The sequence below is a fragment of the Pseudoliparis swirei genome, chromosome 8, assembly GCF_029220125.1.
Source record: "Pseudoliparis swirei isolate HS2019 ecotype Mariana Trench chromosome 8, NWPU_hadal_v1, whole genome shotgun sequence".
NCBI lineage: Eukaryota > Metazoa > Chordata > Actinopteri > Perciformes > Liparidae > Pseudoliparis > Pseudoliparis swirei.
Window position 1 is genome coordinate 22,883,978 of NC_079395.1, and position 16,680 is coordinate 22,900,657.

A 16,680-nucleotide genomic window follows, 5' to 3' on the forward strand; every position below is an offset into this window, starting at 1 on the left:
ATGACCCGGATGAGGCTGTGCCGCGGCTCACCGGCGGCCCGCGCGCCCGGGCTGCTCTCTGCCGCGGACAGCGACCTGCTGCCGGCTCTCCTCCCCGCCCGCGCCCGGTCGGTCCCGGAGCAGCACAAGAAACACAATAACAGTTCTACCAGTTAGATAAATACATGCATTATTTATTTATGGTTGCAGCCGGTAACGTTCATACAGGATCGTTTCGTTGTGTGTTGAATTAATTTAATTTTAAATTAACAATTAGAAACAATTAAACACACAAAATACGTTAAAATACATACTTATACATACATGATATAACAATAATGACTTGACAATAACAACAACAATCATATAATGATGACGACGGCGTGATAATAATTATAATTATAAAATCATTCTTGTAAAAGCACATAAAGAGCCATAAAGAGTTGTGGAGCCATCACCATATATATATATATATATATATATATATATATATATATATATATATATATATATATATATAAATATATATATATGATATATAATATATATATAATATAACAATAACTATCACATATATGTTCAACATTTATTTTAATGACTTTATGAAACATGTTGCATGTTTTAAACAAAACATATTATTTTGGGCACGTTCCCCGAGGTGACGTAATCTCACACTTTTATTTAAAATGTCATTTATAATGCAGTAACTCTCCACAAAAAGAGTTATAATATATATATATATATATATATATGTATATATATATATATATATATATATATATGTATATATATACATGTGTGTGTGTGTGTGTGTGTGTCACTCTCAGCGTGTTGCGCCGGTGGAGAGCCTCCACTGACCGGTGGCCCCGGGGGGCCATTCATCTCCACCTGTCGGAGGTGGAGGAGCAGAAGGAGCGACGTGGAGTTGAGATGTTACTCCAACCCCCCCCTGCACGAGACAGGGGGCCACGGGGGGGGGGGGGGGGGGAGGCGTGGCGTTCCGGGTCTGCAGGGAGGCTTATCTCGAGGTGCGCCTCGCGCACAGAGCGCTGATTGGTTGGCACTCCGGGCAAGCGGCACGCGACGATGGATGTCGCTATAAAGAATCCTCGCGTGCCGGTCCTTGAACTACACAAACAACGAACTGTTGACCGCGAGCAGCGACCGGAGGAAACACACGGCGTCCATTGTTCACCACGGGACAGAGAGAGAGAGAGAGAGAGAGAGAGACAAAGATGGACAGCGTGCTGGACCCGTTCTCGGGACTCGACTCCTTCTCCTCCACCATCTCTCCGGCGTATTTCGACGACGACGACTTCTTCACGGAACAGTCCTCCGGGGACAGACACCTGGACGCGGACGACTTCCTGGACGACGACGTGGACTTCCTGTCGAGCCACCTGCAAGACTACTATGGCAAAGACGCGGCGGCGGCGCACGACGCGGACTACGACCTCGGAGACCTGTCCTTCTCCTCCTCGTCCTCCACCTTCTCGTACGGCGGCGCCGACAGCAACCCGGAGATGTCCCCGCGCATGGGCCTCCACCACCACCACCTCCACCATGGTGGCGGCGGCGGGCCGCTGATGAAGCGGCGGCGGCGCATGAGGTCCGACACGGAGATGCAGCACCTGCGGCAGGCGGCGAACGTGCGCGAGCGGCGCCGGATGCAGTCCATCAACGACGCGTTCGAGGGGCTGCGCACCCACATCCCCACGCTGCCCTACGAGAAGCGGCTGTCCAAGGTGGACACGCTGCGGCTCGCCATCGGATACATCAACTTCCTCGCGGAGCTCGTGCAGTCCGACCTGCCCATCAGGAGCTCCAGCAGCGAGACGCACGCGCAGCCCAAGAAGGTGATCATCTGCTACCGAGGAACCAGTAAGTCCACTTCCGAGCGCACACATGCTGATGGTTCTTCTGCCTGTTGGCCTGCTATAACAATGCAACAAATAAACAACAACAACAACAACAACAAACAACTAATTGTCCCGTTGTTGTTCTCTCCCCAGGGTCTCCCTCCCCCAGCGACCCGGACTACGGCCTGCCCCCCTTGGCCGGACACTCGCTCTCCTGGTCGGATGAGAAGCAGCTCCGGGAGCAGAACATCATCCGCACCGCCAAGGTGTGGATCCCGGAGGACCCCCGGAAGCTGCACACCAAAGCGGGCCTCACGGACATAGAAAATGAGCCCCCCTTCGGCCTGGCGCTGTGAAGGGAACCGCTGACCACGCGCACACGTGAAGACTCTTATTGTGACATGCGCACTTGATGGCGCACGAGAAGCTTATGTTCTGTACAGATATTGTATTCAATGGTGTAAATAGTTTTATCATGTTGATAATTTAATTATTGTGTAATTCAGGTAACTAGCAATCATGTATTTATTACTGTGTTTTTGTTTTTCCACGAGTGTTAATATACTTTTTAATTTAATCGCAATGAATGAGAGAAACTTATATTTTGATACTGTTGTACAATGATTTATATTGATATGGAATCTGTAAATAAAAGCACTTAATGATGAAAAGAAATAATATGTGTATTTTATTATTATTATCCTCACTTTCCTCATTATTATTATTATTGTTATTATTATTATTATTATTATTATTATTATTATTATTATTATGATGATTATTATTATTATTGTAATGCTGTTCAGCATCAACGTGTTATATTCATGAGTTTAACCACAAATGCTGAGCTTGAAGATTCATATATCTTTTCTTTAATAATAATAATAATATAAAAAGCTTTATGACGAGCATTTCCATAAAAGCTCCTCGAGCTACTTTGTTTTTGTTTTTGTTTTTTATAAAGTGGTTTTAAGGGTTTTCCGTTCTGAAAAATCACTAAATTAATATTTTTGTTTGTGACCAACTGAGTGTATTATAAAACTGGAAGTATGAGTTTAGTTGTATGTCAGTGTAAAAGTTGGACCTACAAATAATAATAATAATAATAATAATAATAATAATAATAATAATAATAGTAATAATAATAATAGTAATAATAATAACAACAATAATAATAATAATAATAATCTGCAGGACGAAACGAATTAGCTCTGGGACTGATCATCTCTCATTGAAGTCCTTGTTTAATAAAGAGTATCATAATTAATGCCCATAACACACCTGTGATTACCGGTATCTGAGCCTACGTGGTCGTCGCGCGCACACCGTCATATCATCACGTTAAATAACTACAACTGCGACAAATTATGAAAGAAGAATAACTTAAATATTGCCACATGGATATGCAAATGAGATGCTAATGAGGCGGCAGTGTGTAGCCCCGCGGCAGCTGAAGGTGTCCAGAGCGCGCGGCGGTGCGGCGGGGTGGCGGAAGGCGGCTGAATGCCGCTCTGTGCTGCCAGGTGCTGCCGGGGAGGATTTTCCCGTGGTACCGGCGGCCCAACATGTGCCCCCCCCCCCCACCCCCTCGCACCACCAATGCACGGCGTGTATATGAACCGCTCGTACCCCCCCACAGCCTCCCCATAAACGCTGCTGACGCGCGAGGACGAGGCGACGCGGCGCTTTTGCAGAGCGCGAGAACCTTTTGGATTGATTTATTTTTCTTCTGTCTTTTTAGACAATTTAACCTTCCAGCACAGCAGGTACGTGCGTTCCTCACAGCCACGAGCAGCTTACTGCCTCTTTAATGGACATGTTGTTCTTTCTTTCAGGGAGCCACATTATTCTATTTCTCAACCATCGAGATCTGGGTCTCTCTCTCTCTCTCTCTCTCTCTCTCTCTCTCTCTCTCTCTCTCTCTCTCTCTCAACAGGAGCATGTAATCCTATTACAGCCATGGGAAAGTCAAACGCTCGCGACTCAATGCCGGGCCGCTCCGTCTCTGTTGGCAGGAGGCTCCTCTTGGATTGCGCGGCGGAGGTTTCCACAGCGCACAGTGGCGTCATTGTAGCTCGTCGCACCTTCGCGCCTTTGTGTGCCGCGGTGGTGTTTTTGGGGTTTATTTTAGTGCGCGGAGCTAGGAGCGCCTCTCCGCATCCTTTGGTGCGGCCGCAGCCAAGCGGAAGGGACCGGCTGAAATACTCCTGGCTATCTTGTCACTCCCGCTGTATACGGGCTTGGCAGAGCTTAAAAAGGACACGGGCATTTTTTAACTGTCCGACATGTTTTATATCCTTTGGTTCTCAGCAGCAGGCCGGGACTTTATCGGCCACGCCAAGCGGTAATTGAGAACTCAAAGGCCGCTGATTTACCATAGCAGGCAGACAGGCAGTAAACTGCCCAGAGAGTTATGCATTTTTATTTTATTTTTTATTTTATTTTATTTTATTCAGCATTCTGAGAATAAATTCCAACATGTATTTTAAAGTATTAATAATGAGAGGACAGTATAGAAAACATCACAATAATTCTGAAATAAATCTGGACCCTCAAATTCTCAATTAGGTGCTTTCCATAAGAACTCCAGCATTTCTCTGACGTCACACTTTGTAATCACACTGCACCTGAACGTGATGCATTCCTTAAACGACTCATATTGGATATTAAGAAAACATTAATTCAATTATTGCACAAAAAATGGGGGAAAAACACACCGACTGAAAAAGATCATTCCTTAAAATATGTTGCTTAAATTTGAATTTCTTTTGTTACTGATCTCAAATATTGAATTCATGACATGTTCGCTTTTACTAAAAAGGTAAAACAGTCACGTGACTCATGAGTAGTTTTTCTTGGTCTTCAATCTGACATAACACGTTTTTTTATTGGATCAAACTGCATGACGTCACCTGCACGTTTAAAGCATTACAATGCACATTTACCTTGTAATGTCAGCTATTATTATATATGATAAGTAATTGAATGTCACTTTTAAATCAACACCCCCGGCCCCACTCCCCGAATCCCAAAAGTCCCTCCCGGCTCCCCGTTGGAGTCATCTGGGTCTAATGAACGGAGAATACCAACGAGCGCTTTTCCTTCCAGAGTCCCGCAGAGACACGTGTTGCCTCGTGGCTTTCCTCGGCAGAGAAGGGTCCCCTCGGGTCCCCTCCTGTCTCCTCGGGTCCTTTCGGGTCCCCTCGGGTCCTTTCGGATCCCCTTGTTGTCCCCTCGGGTCCGCTCCTGTCCCCTCGGGTCCCCTCGTGCTTCCTGACCCTGTAGCTGCATGCGGGAGGCACAGATTGGGCACTTTTACGCACCGGCATGGCTGACTACCCGTGTTGCCTTGCGCTTAAAGAAATGTGCTGACACCTGAATGGACAGGAAGTCCAACGGATCTAAGACCTCCAGGGAAGGTGCGAGAAGCTTTGGGCTGAACATCTTCAACCGATGTGAATGAGGAGAGAGGAGAAAGGAGAAAGGAGAGAGGAGAGAGGAGAGAGAAGAGAGGTCGTTCTGCCAAATCCGCTTTGAAGCCCGCACGTGAGAGTGCTGTGAGCCAAATCCAGCGACTGGATTTTCAGATTACAACCCCACGGAGCCGCTGTTAATTCACCCCCCCCCCCGCCCCTCCCCCTCTCTCCCCCCGTCTCCTGTCCAACATGGCACCAGAGTGCCACCTGTAAGGCTCCGTGCGCGGGGGACTCCCTCCGCCGAGCCGTGTGCGCGGTGGGCCGCTGGTAACCAGCGTGCAGGGTTCGCGGTGTGGAGCCGGGAAATGGGAGGCAGAGCCGCCCCCCCTCCCCCCTCCCCCTCTCCCCCTCTCAGACGCGATCTAAATGACATCTTTATGAGCGCGTCCCGCTGGAACAGATCGGTTCTCCCGCGGGATGCACCTGGTAGCTCAAACTTTGTCTCTGTCTCTTTTCATAGTGCTTGTGCCTTGAGTCCCTGGACAGCAGCTGCCTAAAAGCAAGCAAAGAGACAGAGGGAGAGAGAGGGAGAGAGAGAGAGAGAGAGAGAGAGAGAGGGGCCCTTGCAGTGTCTTCGAGACGGGTTGGCACCGTGTTCCGCGCGTCTTTAATGTTCCATCAGCCTCCTTTTGTCCGCGCACACAATATGGACACTGTAAAGCACGGGATGGTTTTTTCTTCTTTTTTCTTTTTTTTGCAATAATAAAACACATTTTCAATGACGTGACACCGGCTGAAAGCGCCGCGCGGGCCAGCCAGCCTCCAACCGGTCCCCTGCGTTTGTTCTGCGCCCCCCCCCAGCCAATTAACAGCGAGATTCTTTTCGCCGCGCCTTGATAAGCCAATTAAATTTGTCTCCTAATTCTTTTTTCTCTCTCTCTCAGGGGGAGAAAGGAGGTGCGTGTCGCTGTGTCCTGCTCCTCGGACCGGGGAGATTTGTTTCTTGCCGTCACCTGGCGCTGAGAGCAAACTGCCCCCGGAGCCATACGGCCTCTCACCATCCTCCTCCCATTGTTTCCCGCCTTGATCACTCATTACCGGGATTTTAAAAAACCCATTATGGGCCATGTTTTGTGTCATATTTTTATCCGCAAGATTAAGCAGATGCTGCGATTGTAACATCGGAACTGTAGAGCTACTCAAGGCTGAAAGAGAGACACTCGCGCTCTGCGAGGGAGAGAAAAAAAGAAGCTGTGGGCACATCTTCAGAGGAATAAAACATTTAGGAGCCATAAACAGACTTCAACATGCTCTATTTCAGCCTTTGTGTTGTTTGTGAATAATTAATGTTAATAGGGACAGGTTTGTATACTTTGAATGCGGGACCACAGGTGCGGAGTGACAGGATGAATAACAGGCCCTGATTTTTGCCAAAGCTCGAGGGCTCTTGTCCGGGGTCTCCAAGCTGATGGAAAATATTGTCATGTCTTTGATTCGCAGCATTACTTTCACCGAGGACAAAGCCGAGTGATGAAAAGCTTATGCTGGAGTGAAACGGGCGATGACGGTGGCCGCTTCAGACTGCTGAAAGAAAGAGAAAGGGGGCGAGTCAATGGCAGCGCGCGCTCCTGGTTTTGTGCGCAAGTGCTCCATCTAACTCAAATAAAGGAGCCTTTCCAACTTTTAAAGGACCACTTTTTGCCTTTAGTGAAGGCTGGACGGCTGTAGCCATTAAGCATATGGTAAGGCGCTGGTCTTTTGTCCCCGGGAAGCCCTTGAGATACTAACTTGTGTTCTTTCCGGGATATTTAACTTCTCAAAGGCTCCAACTTTATGCGCCCGCAACAAGTGGCTCCGGGGCGCGCGAGCAGCTTTCCCCCCATTGAGACAGAAGAACTAGCGGGTTAATGACCGGGAGGGGGGGGGGGTTATTTCTTTATCATACGCAGTCGCGTACATTTGAAGGGAAATTGCTTTCATGTTATTTATGGAGAAATGTGTGCTCCTTTGGAGATGTTCCAAAGGACTCTTTTGGCGCATGGCTGTATCCATGGCAACATGTGGGCAGACTGCAGCGAGTGCGCCTGGAGAAAATGGATACTTTAAATAAAAAGTCAGATAAAATAGGATCGGTCGATATAGATTGTATAAATCCCCCCCCCCCTCATTATTCGGTCAAAAAATAAATGCGTCAACCGGGACTCTAGTGATGAATAAATAATACCAGTGACGGTGGATGTTTCGTAAAATGCCTCATTTAGTTTTTACCCTTTAATAACTTTATATAAACGTGACGTTCTGAGTGTAAACTGTGATTCCGGGGGCAGTGCAGTCATGCGTAAAAGCCGACCATCGTTGCGTAACGGTGCATCCACTGCGCTCTGGTTGGATAACGGCGCCTCCACTCCGCGGCATCTCACTCCTCCACCAGAGCACCGGGGACGGGACGGGCCCCTCAGCAGAGGAGCAGCCCTTGAAAAGGAGACCCTTTAAATGCCCGACATCAGGGATGCAGGGACTTATATAAGATTTAAAATATTATTATTATTATTAAAGGTTCAATAAAGAGTGAAACTTCTTTGAAAAGATGCGTCGTGTTCACTCTCGCGCGGCAACGAGACAACAAGTTGCAACTTATTGTAATCACTCCTGTCAATACCGGGTTTTAAAAGATAGGTTTATAGAGGGGAGGAGTCTCACTCTGCTGAAAACGAAGCAACCGGTGTCCCTGCTGCCGTGTGTGTGTCTCTGTGTGTGTCTGCGTATGTGTCTGTGTGTGTGTTAGGGGGGGGGGGGGGGTTGTCTTTGGTCATATTAGAAAAAAATGTTTAGTTTCAAGAATTTTGTAAATTTTTACTGAAATGTCAACAGAGCTGAGAAATAATACGATGGAAATGTTGAAGCGAGTGTGTGTGTGTGTTTGTGTGTGTGTCGGTGTGTGTGTGTGTGCGTCAGTGTGTGTGTTTGTGTTTGTGTCGGTGTGTGTATGTGTGTGTGTCAGCGTGCGTGCGCCTGTGCGTGCGCGTGTGTCTGTGTGTGTGTGTGTTTGTGTGTGTGTGTGCGTTTGTCTGTGTGTCTTTGTGTCTGTGTGTGTGAGTGTGTCTGTGTGTCTTTGTGTGTGTGAGTGTGTGTGTGTGTGTGTGTGTGTGTGTGTGTGTGTGAGTGTGTGTCTGTGTGTCTTTGTGTGTGAGTGTGTGTGTGTGTAGGTGTGTGTGTGTGTGACGCAGCCAGCTGGCCGCCTCTGGCCCGCGTCCCCCCTGGTGGACGGGACACGGCGGGCTGACCTCCGCGCCGGCGCACGGAGATGCGCCTTTGAATGAATTAGCCGCAACGACGTGTCGCTCCGGTCACATGGCGGCTGACAGCCGGCTGGATATGAGCCGCATTGTGCGCAGCGCATGCGTACCCCGTCATGAAATATTACAGTCCATTCAGGAGGAAGCGCCATTGAATAGATATGGAAATGAAGCAGAGCACGCGGGGCTGATCCCAGAGCGGATCTCACAGGCACGAGACGCAATAACAAAGACAAATAAACAAAAACAACATATATAATAAACAAGTAGCGCGTGTTTCAGGGGAAACTGACTGATCTCAGGCCTGCAGGAGAGTGATTCATGCTTAATGTCATGCAGCCGCACGCGCTGATAAATGATGCATTACAACGGGGTAAAAAAAACAAAAAAAACTGAATAACTCCACAAAAAAAGTGATAAATTAAAAATATGCAAATTTCAGTCACGGCCGTTTTGTACGTGTGCGTCTCCATCCATCTCCACATTCTGCGCGGCTGAGCCCCGTCGCGCGCGCTGGAGGACTCAACCCGTTTAGACCGAGGCGCTTTTGTTCGCCTCCCACACACTGACTTCAGCCGCAGGGAAAGGCAAGGGCACACACACACACACACACACACACACACACACACACACACACACACACACACACACACACACACACACACACACACACACACACACACACACACACACACACACACACACACACACACACACACACACACACCGCCAGTTGCCAGGAGTCAGAGGTGTAAAAGCATGCATCATTTTTCACCGGCTCTCCGCGCCGCGGCGCGCACAAAGCGGCGGCTTTGGAACAGCCTCTCCGCTTGTTCGCCGGCTTGAACTTCACGGACGTCCGGCTGCTCTCTCCTCGCGGCCCTGAACGCGGCGCAGCGGGGAGGGATTTGCAAGACAAATGCAGCTGTGTGTGCGCGAGGGAGTCAAGTGGCACAAAAAGGCCGTTTCAGTCACCGCGATGGGATGGAGTGCGCATTATGCGCACGTCACATCAATCACGCGCAAAAAGCCCGCACAATGCAGGAGGAGCGCAGCGCGGGAGGCGATGGGATCGCGGCTTATGGTTTTTGCCGATTTTGGGAGAGTCGAACATCTCGACACGAGCTCTTTATTTCCTCTGTATCTTTGGTGCATTTCACAATAAAGCTGACTTTAATGATCAGTTATAGTCTCCACGACACTCCGAGGGTCCGTTTACGTTCAGATGAATCAGATTCAGCCTCTTCCTCCAGAGGAACCACTCCGTTAACAAGTGGCCATCGTCTTTTTAAAGCCCTCAGGACTTTGTTTACGTCATGTTGTTGTTTTGAAAGAGAGATCATCGTGAATAAACCTTTTTATTACACATAAAAAGGTCACGTTTGAATTCTCTTTTTTCTTTTGCATGTGTTCTGCAGGATTATAGTATGATATGCACGAGATGGCGTTGGAGTGGCGATGATGTGTGTGTGCGTGTGTGTCTGTGTGTGTGTGTGTGTGTTAACTGGAGTTTATCATCACAGTAAAACATGTGAAGTGTTAACAGTGTCATTTATTTTTCAAATAAATGACACTGTTTAAATATCAGAGTAAAACACGTTCCATGTTAAACACTGCAGTGTATCATGAAATATCAAAAGTAAAAGCAAGTGAAGTGGATACAGTATAACATTGTTTTATATCACAGTCAAATATGAGAAGTGTTCAAAGTGTAACGTATTATTAAATATGACAATAAAGACAGTTTATTTTATCATGACATTTCAAAATGAAGCATGTGAAGTGGTCACAGTGTAATTAATTTGTTAAATATCACAATAAAAGCATGTGAAGTGGTAAAAGTGTCATTAATTTTGTTAATATTACAGTGAAAACATGTGAAGTTTTAACACTATAAAGTATCATGAAATATCAGAATAAAAACATGTGAAATGTTAACAGTGTAATTATGTTGTTAAATATCCCAGTGAAAGCACGTGAAGTGGTAACAGTGTCATTTATTTGTTATCACAGTGAAAACATGTGAAACGTTAAACATGCATGATCACGACCATCAAAGTCAAAGCATTTGGTTAAAGTGTCATTTCTTTATGTTTACATCACAACTAAAACCTTTACGTTGTTTTTAATCGGGAGATAATAATAAATAAAGCCGGAACACGATTGCCGGTTCCCACCCTGACCCCGTCAGAGGAGCAACGTCACCGTGGCCCCGCAGCAGCAGCGGTTGTGTCAACGTGGCTCCTCCTCCTCCTCCTCCTCCTCCTCTGCGTGTCACTGTGGCTCCGCAGCAGCAGCGTGTCCCCGGTCCGTCCTCTGCAGCAGCAGCAGCAGCAGCAGCATCGTGTCCCCGTGGCTCCTCCGCAGCAGCAGTAAGTCAGAGCCCGTGGCTGGTGGCCACGGCTGGAAGGCTTCCAGCCTCAGAGGCGGCGATTAACCCGGCGGCGCTCAACTCGGCAGGAAGCCGCCGCGCAACCAGCCAGCGCCATTTATCCAGCGCCCAATGAAACCAATTACTTTTTACAGCGAGCCTCGCCGCCGACACTCTGTGTTGTCCCGCAGACCGATGGAGCGTGGCGGTGAAAGGAGAGGCGGCCGTGAAGGAGGAAACCCTCCCGAGCCGCTTCAACAGGCTGTAAAATATACCTAGAGTCGGTATCCATGGCGACGCACAGGCGAACGGACCCACACCGCCTCTGAGAGGAGTCACTGCCGTCATCAGGAGGTTCTCACTGCTCGGCTCATGGAGATTCATCTGAGGAAACATAAACACACACCTCCCCTTGTGTTGTTGTGTTCACTGTTTAGAAGAACACACAGAAACATAATGGCTTTCATGGTTCTCTAGGCTTTGTGGTTCTACGGAGGAAACATTCTTTCATTTGAGACACCTTTATACACTCAAAAAAATGATTCTTGGCCCTCATAAACATTAAACAATATTTTTAAGTAAAACGTAACTGAAATATATAAAATCTAAAGTGTATTCATTAAAACCACTTAAACACAATGTAAATATGCTTCGTATAACCTGAACATAAACAAATCAAGTAAACTTAACTTGATTGGATCACAGAAGGAGCATATGTGCGTGCACTCAATAAACTTTAAGCATGACATTTAAATTAAACCTGTTTAAAGTAAATACATCATATATTATATCCATCCATATACATTAAATACAACATAAACCAGTTCAATCGGAAATGAAATTTGATTTATTCACATTAAGTCTATTTAATTGTTTCACTGGATTTAATTCGACCAACCTGAGGCAGGCACGGGCACCATTCTTTCATCCCAGAACCGGCAGAGCAACAGACCTCGTGCTGATGGAAGGACCGAGTTTGGTAAGCTTTTTATCCGTTTTAGTTAACTAGAAACCGATTATTAGATGCCCACATGCTTAATGGGTAACGTTAGAATAGATTTGCTGAAATATAAGCGTTTCTTTTTTCATTAAGGCGAGTTATCTAGCACTGTAACTAGCACTAGCTAACGATTTAGCTAGCGAATGATTTAGCTAGCTAACTAGCTGGGTAACCTGGCTGGGAAAATAGTCATGAAACACCATAAATATGCTATGCATTGCTTTCACAATGGTATCACAAATCCCTTGGCTTATGTTGTGCAATGGCTTGTGCCCTTAGTATTTTGGCGTGGTTTACGTCAGGTGGCTCGCACTAGTTAACGACAATGAGCTCTGCCAAAGCATGGCATAATGCAGATTACACAGTTGTTGACGAGAGTTGGTAATGGCGGTGGTTGCGAACACAAACGGGGGGGGATTCATGCCCTGGATTAACATTGATCGTCGCGTGTGAATTGTGCTATTGGACATGCACCGTAACCAGTGGCGGCTGGTGACATTTATTGGGCGCGGTTTAAGTAGCACTCAACAATGAGAAGAAAAGAGGTTTTGAGTAGAATATTGTAAAAAACAAAGCTTTATTTCAAGAAAACACAGCGTGCTCAACACTGTCCAACAACAACTATCAACACACTGTAACTTTAGGCATGAGAGGTTCAGAGCAGCTTTAAGAAACATGGGGCTGGGTTTCAGAGGTTTACAGAATAAAAGAGGTTCAGAGCAGAATAGTCAGAAAGAGATGCAGGGTTAGCTTTCATGCTGTTAGCTAGATAACTGCGGTAAGATTTGTTTACACTTGTCTGCAGCTCTTTAGATCCCTCACCCCGTTGTAGTCCAGTATTTCAGTCCCAGGACTTTGGAACAACAGACAGGGGAAACTAAACAGCGCAGTTATAAGTTATATAACAATTCAAAAGTTAAAATGTTTCAGTTCTCAATTGATGAATAGTTTACATTGATGAATAGTTTACATTCTTAGTTGTGATGAGGTGTACCCACTTTCCTCTTCCCCCACAACCTCTTTCTCACAGCGCTTTGAGCATCTTATTAATGGAAAGGTTTTTTAATGCAATATATTATAATAACTCCAATGCTGCCTTTTTCTTTGTTACTTTTCTCAGGTTAATGCAGAATTCATGCGGATCACAACTATGCCTCTACAAACCAAGTTCATGGCACAACTTGACAGATACTCCGCTGACCTAACCAAGCTCTTCAGCAAGAGAGGCGGGACTGCTGGAAAGAAGATTAGACGCATCATGGAGAGGACGCCTCAGGTATATGAACTTTGCCATTTAGTAGTTGACACTGTAAGAGCCGAGCCTGTCCAAACATGGAACACGGAAGGCAAAGTCGGGGTTAAAATGCCGAGATATGTTTGTTGCACGAAGACAGGTAGGCATCTAAATAATAAGAATAATCAATCACTTAAAGGTAACCAACAGAGCATGAATCAAAACAACTAGTTTTTTGTTTCTTTCCAAATTCCTTGATTATATGGTTCCTTGTTGTCTCATAAATATGTTGAATCGCTCTAATGTATGTCCTACCTTCTAATTTCTTCGCAAAATGATATTTAACTAATGTTTTTGTAGACGGCGATGTTTACTTCAAAAGTAGAGTTGGATATCTTCTTAGTCAAGCTCAGTCCAGTGTGTTGTTACCGTCTCCAGGAAACAACAGCACTCCAGCCTAGTCCTCTTTCAGTTCTTCTGCACAAAAGACAAGTCGGCCTTAATAGTGAGTTGAGAGAAATTCACCAGCATGTTGGTCGGTAATTCATAATAGGTTAAGCCTGATATCTGCTGTCCCCTTCCGCAGCTCCATGTGCCTGCAGGTCTTTCTCTTCTTGCTGGCTGCCCTGGTACCTGCCCTGGCACCTGCCTTGTTTTTTATGGGATAGTAATCATAGATATTCTGTTAAATTGCAGTGTGATGACATAAACTCCAGACGAGAACGTGTCCTAAGAAGCCTCTGTGTCTACCTCAATGAGGATGATGAAACTCTCATCAAGGAATACATGGTAAGTCGATGTTATTTCACTCTGGTCTTTGACGACTGATCCTACTTGTTGGAATCTTTTTAGTATTTAAGCGGTACTCGGGTCAATTTGTGGTTTCTTGCCCATAGAACCGCAACTTGGAAGAAGCGGACAGGAGTCGGCCACCATGGGACTTCATGTCGTTCGGAAAGAGGGTGCTGATGCAGGGAAGAGCCTGAGCATGTCGGAGTGGTGATCGAGGGTGTGGAGCTGCTGAGCAACCTGGGAAGCGCTTTTGGATTTTCCATGCTTTTTGGACTGATTTACTGTCTCAACATGAGCTACCCACAAGGGCTCAAATTCACATTTGAGTTCCTCCAGAAGGTGCTGATGAACTTGGATGGCAACAATCTTTCTCCTAAGGTTCAAGCACTTAAAATTAAGATGCTCCAGTAAACTCACTTATAGGTCTGAAGGCCTCATGTTTTGTTTTACATTTTATTTTAGATCTTAAAGAGGATTGTCTTTTTCTCTCTCCCCACTTAAGGAACCAAAACAAACTTTAATTTGTATTGACATTTGCTCATTAACAATATTATTTGTGTTAGATAGTGGTATATTCAGACAAATCTTGTTCATGGGTCAAGATCATTCCCTTTCACTGATGCCTGGTGCTAATGTTCGGTGGTCAATATTATTCCCTCACTGAGGCCTGCCATTTATTCCAGAAACTTCCAAATTGTGTTCATTTAAGTGGTATGGCGAGGCAAAAACCCTGAAGAGTTGTGATGTTAATAAATGTTTAATAAATAAATGTTTGACTTTAATTTGACATGTGTGGCTTTTCAAAATATTAGGTTCATGTAATCTAACCAAATACATTGGGTTTATGCATACGACCTGAGTAAGTGCAATTTAATTGATTTAATGTGGAGTTATCTAATTTAGTCATGTTGAATGAACATGATTAAGAAACGGATTGAAAATATTAGGTTAATCCAAATACATTGGGTTTATGCATAATACCTGAGTAAGTGCAATTTAATTGATTTAATGTTGAGTTATCTAATTTATTCATGTTGAATGAACATGATTAAGAAACATGGATTGAAATTTGATTTTTTACATTAGAGCTATGTGATCAAAATAGATGGAAAATTGTCATGTAATTGAAATGCATCCATTTTAACTTTTGGGCTTAAATATTTTTTTGAGTGTAGGTTCTTTGAGGAACTCTTTAAGGAAATGGTTCTTTAATAAAGAACCCTGGTTTGAAAGGTTATTTGCAGTGGAACCAAAAATGGTGCCTTAAAGAAACATTTGTGAAGGTTCTTTGAGATGCCTTTATAGGTTCTTTCAAGAACTATTTAAGGAAATGGTGCCTTAAAGAAACATTTGTGAAGGTTCTTTGAGATGCCTTTATAGGTTCTTTCAAGAACTATTTAAGGAAATGGTGCCTTGAAGAACCCTGGTTTGAAAAGTTCTGTGTGGAACCAAAAATGGGGCCTTAAAGAACTATGTTTAAGGTATTTGAGACACCTTTATGGTTTCTTTGAAGAACTCTTTAAGGAAAGGGTTCTTTAAAGAACCCTCGTTTGAAAGGTTGTGTGGAACCATAAATGGGGCCTTAAAGAAACATTTGTGAAGGTTCTTTGAGACACCTTTATAGGGTCTTTTAAGAACTCTTTAAGGAAATGGTGCCCTAAAGAACACTGCTTTGAAAGGTTCTTTGCAGTGGAACCATAAATGGGGCCTTAAAGAAACATGTTCTTAAGGTTCTTTGAGACACCTTTATCGTTTCTTTGAAGAACTCTTTAAGGAAAATGGTTCTCAAACCCTGGTTTGAAAGGTTCTTTGTGGAACCATAAATGGTTCTTCTATGGCGTCACTCTGAAGAACCATTTCTGGTTCCAGATGCACCTTCATGGTTCCGTGTGCCGGGCATTAAAAGGAGTTCACCTCTCATTGAATTCAGACTTCTGATCTTAAATCTGTTTTTTCATCTTTTAGGCGTTTGGCAAAAGGTCACATACTGAAGAGATTCTATGTCCGGTAACTTCCCAGCATGCACTGCTTCACATCCATTTCCTGTTCATTGGCGCTCAAATACAAGTGAGTTATACCGGAGGAACGATAAACGTCTTCTGGTCACTACACTCAAAGAAATGACTCATTGGATGAACTCAATTAAATTGTTGGCAGGTTTTCCATCCAATAATTATATGCCACTCCAACTCAAATTTAGCACATCAGTGCAATAAAATGTAATTAAGTTAGTCCAACTCATTTGTATCAAATACATCTAAAATAAAATAACGATATTCATTAAATTAAATTAATTTGTGTTTGTCCAACTCAAAATATAAACTAACTAACGAACAAAATATGCAAACTCCACACAGAAGGAACGCCTCGACTGGGAATTGAAGCCACGGACCTCTGGCTTTGAGGCGACAGTGCTAGCCACTACACAGACGTACAGCCCTGAAAGTGTGTTCACCTCATGTAAACAACTGATTTTCAGCTGGCGCATGCGCAAAGGGTAGTCCTCAATGAAACACATTTATTTTGAGTTGATATGCACACCATCTAACCTAAATAAATCTAATAAATGAAAGTATACATTTTGTGTTACACCCATTTAATATAAATATCTATTTCTGTAATTGATTTATTTAAATGTATCAAATAATATTTAAATGTGTCACCTCGAAGAAGGGCTTGAATCGTTTTTGTGAGTGTAACCTAAATAAATCTAATAAATGAAAGTATTCCTAC

At 44.7% G+C, this 16,680-nt stretch overlaps 1 protein-coding gene and 1 long non-coding RNA gene across 2 annotated transcripts; both read left to right on the plus strand.

The window, feature by feature from the left end:
* The first annotated feature begins 1,214 nt into the window (after window positions 1-1,214).
* ptf1a (pancreas associated transcription factor 1a) lies at window positions 1,215-2,457 on the plus strand. Its single transcript, XM_056421600.1, has 2 exons — window positions 1,215-1,860; window positions 1,992-2,457. Exons 1-2 carry the CDS (start codon window positions 1,215-1,217, stop codon window positions 2,192-2,194), a joined length of 849 nt encoding a protein of 282 aa, XP_056277575.1. The 3' UTR covers window positions 2,195-2,457.
* A 7,920-nt stretch (window positions 2,458-10,377) lies between these two features.
* On the plus strand, window positions 10,378-14,077 carry LOC130198618 (uncharacterized). The gene is made up of 4 exons (XR_008832650.1): window positions 10,378-11,900; window positions 13,042-13,197; window positions 13,852-13,944; window positions 14,052-14,077. It is a non-coding gene; the product is annotated as an uncharacterized LOC130198618 (long non-coding RNA).
* Window positions 14,078-16,680: the final 2,603 nt, after the last annotated feature.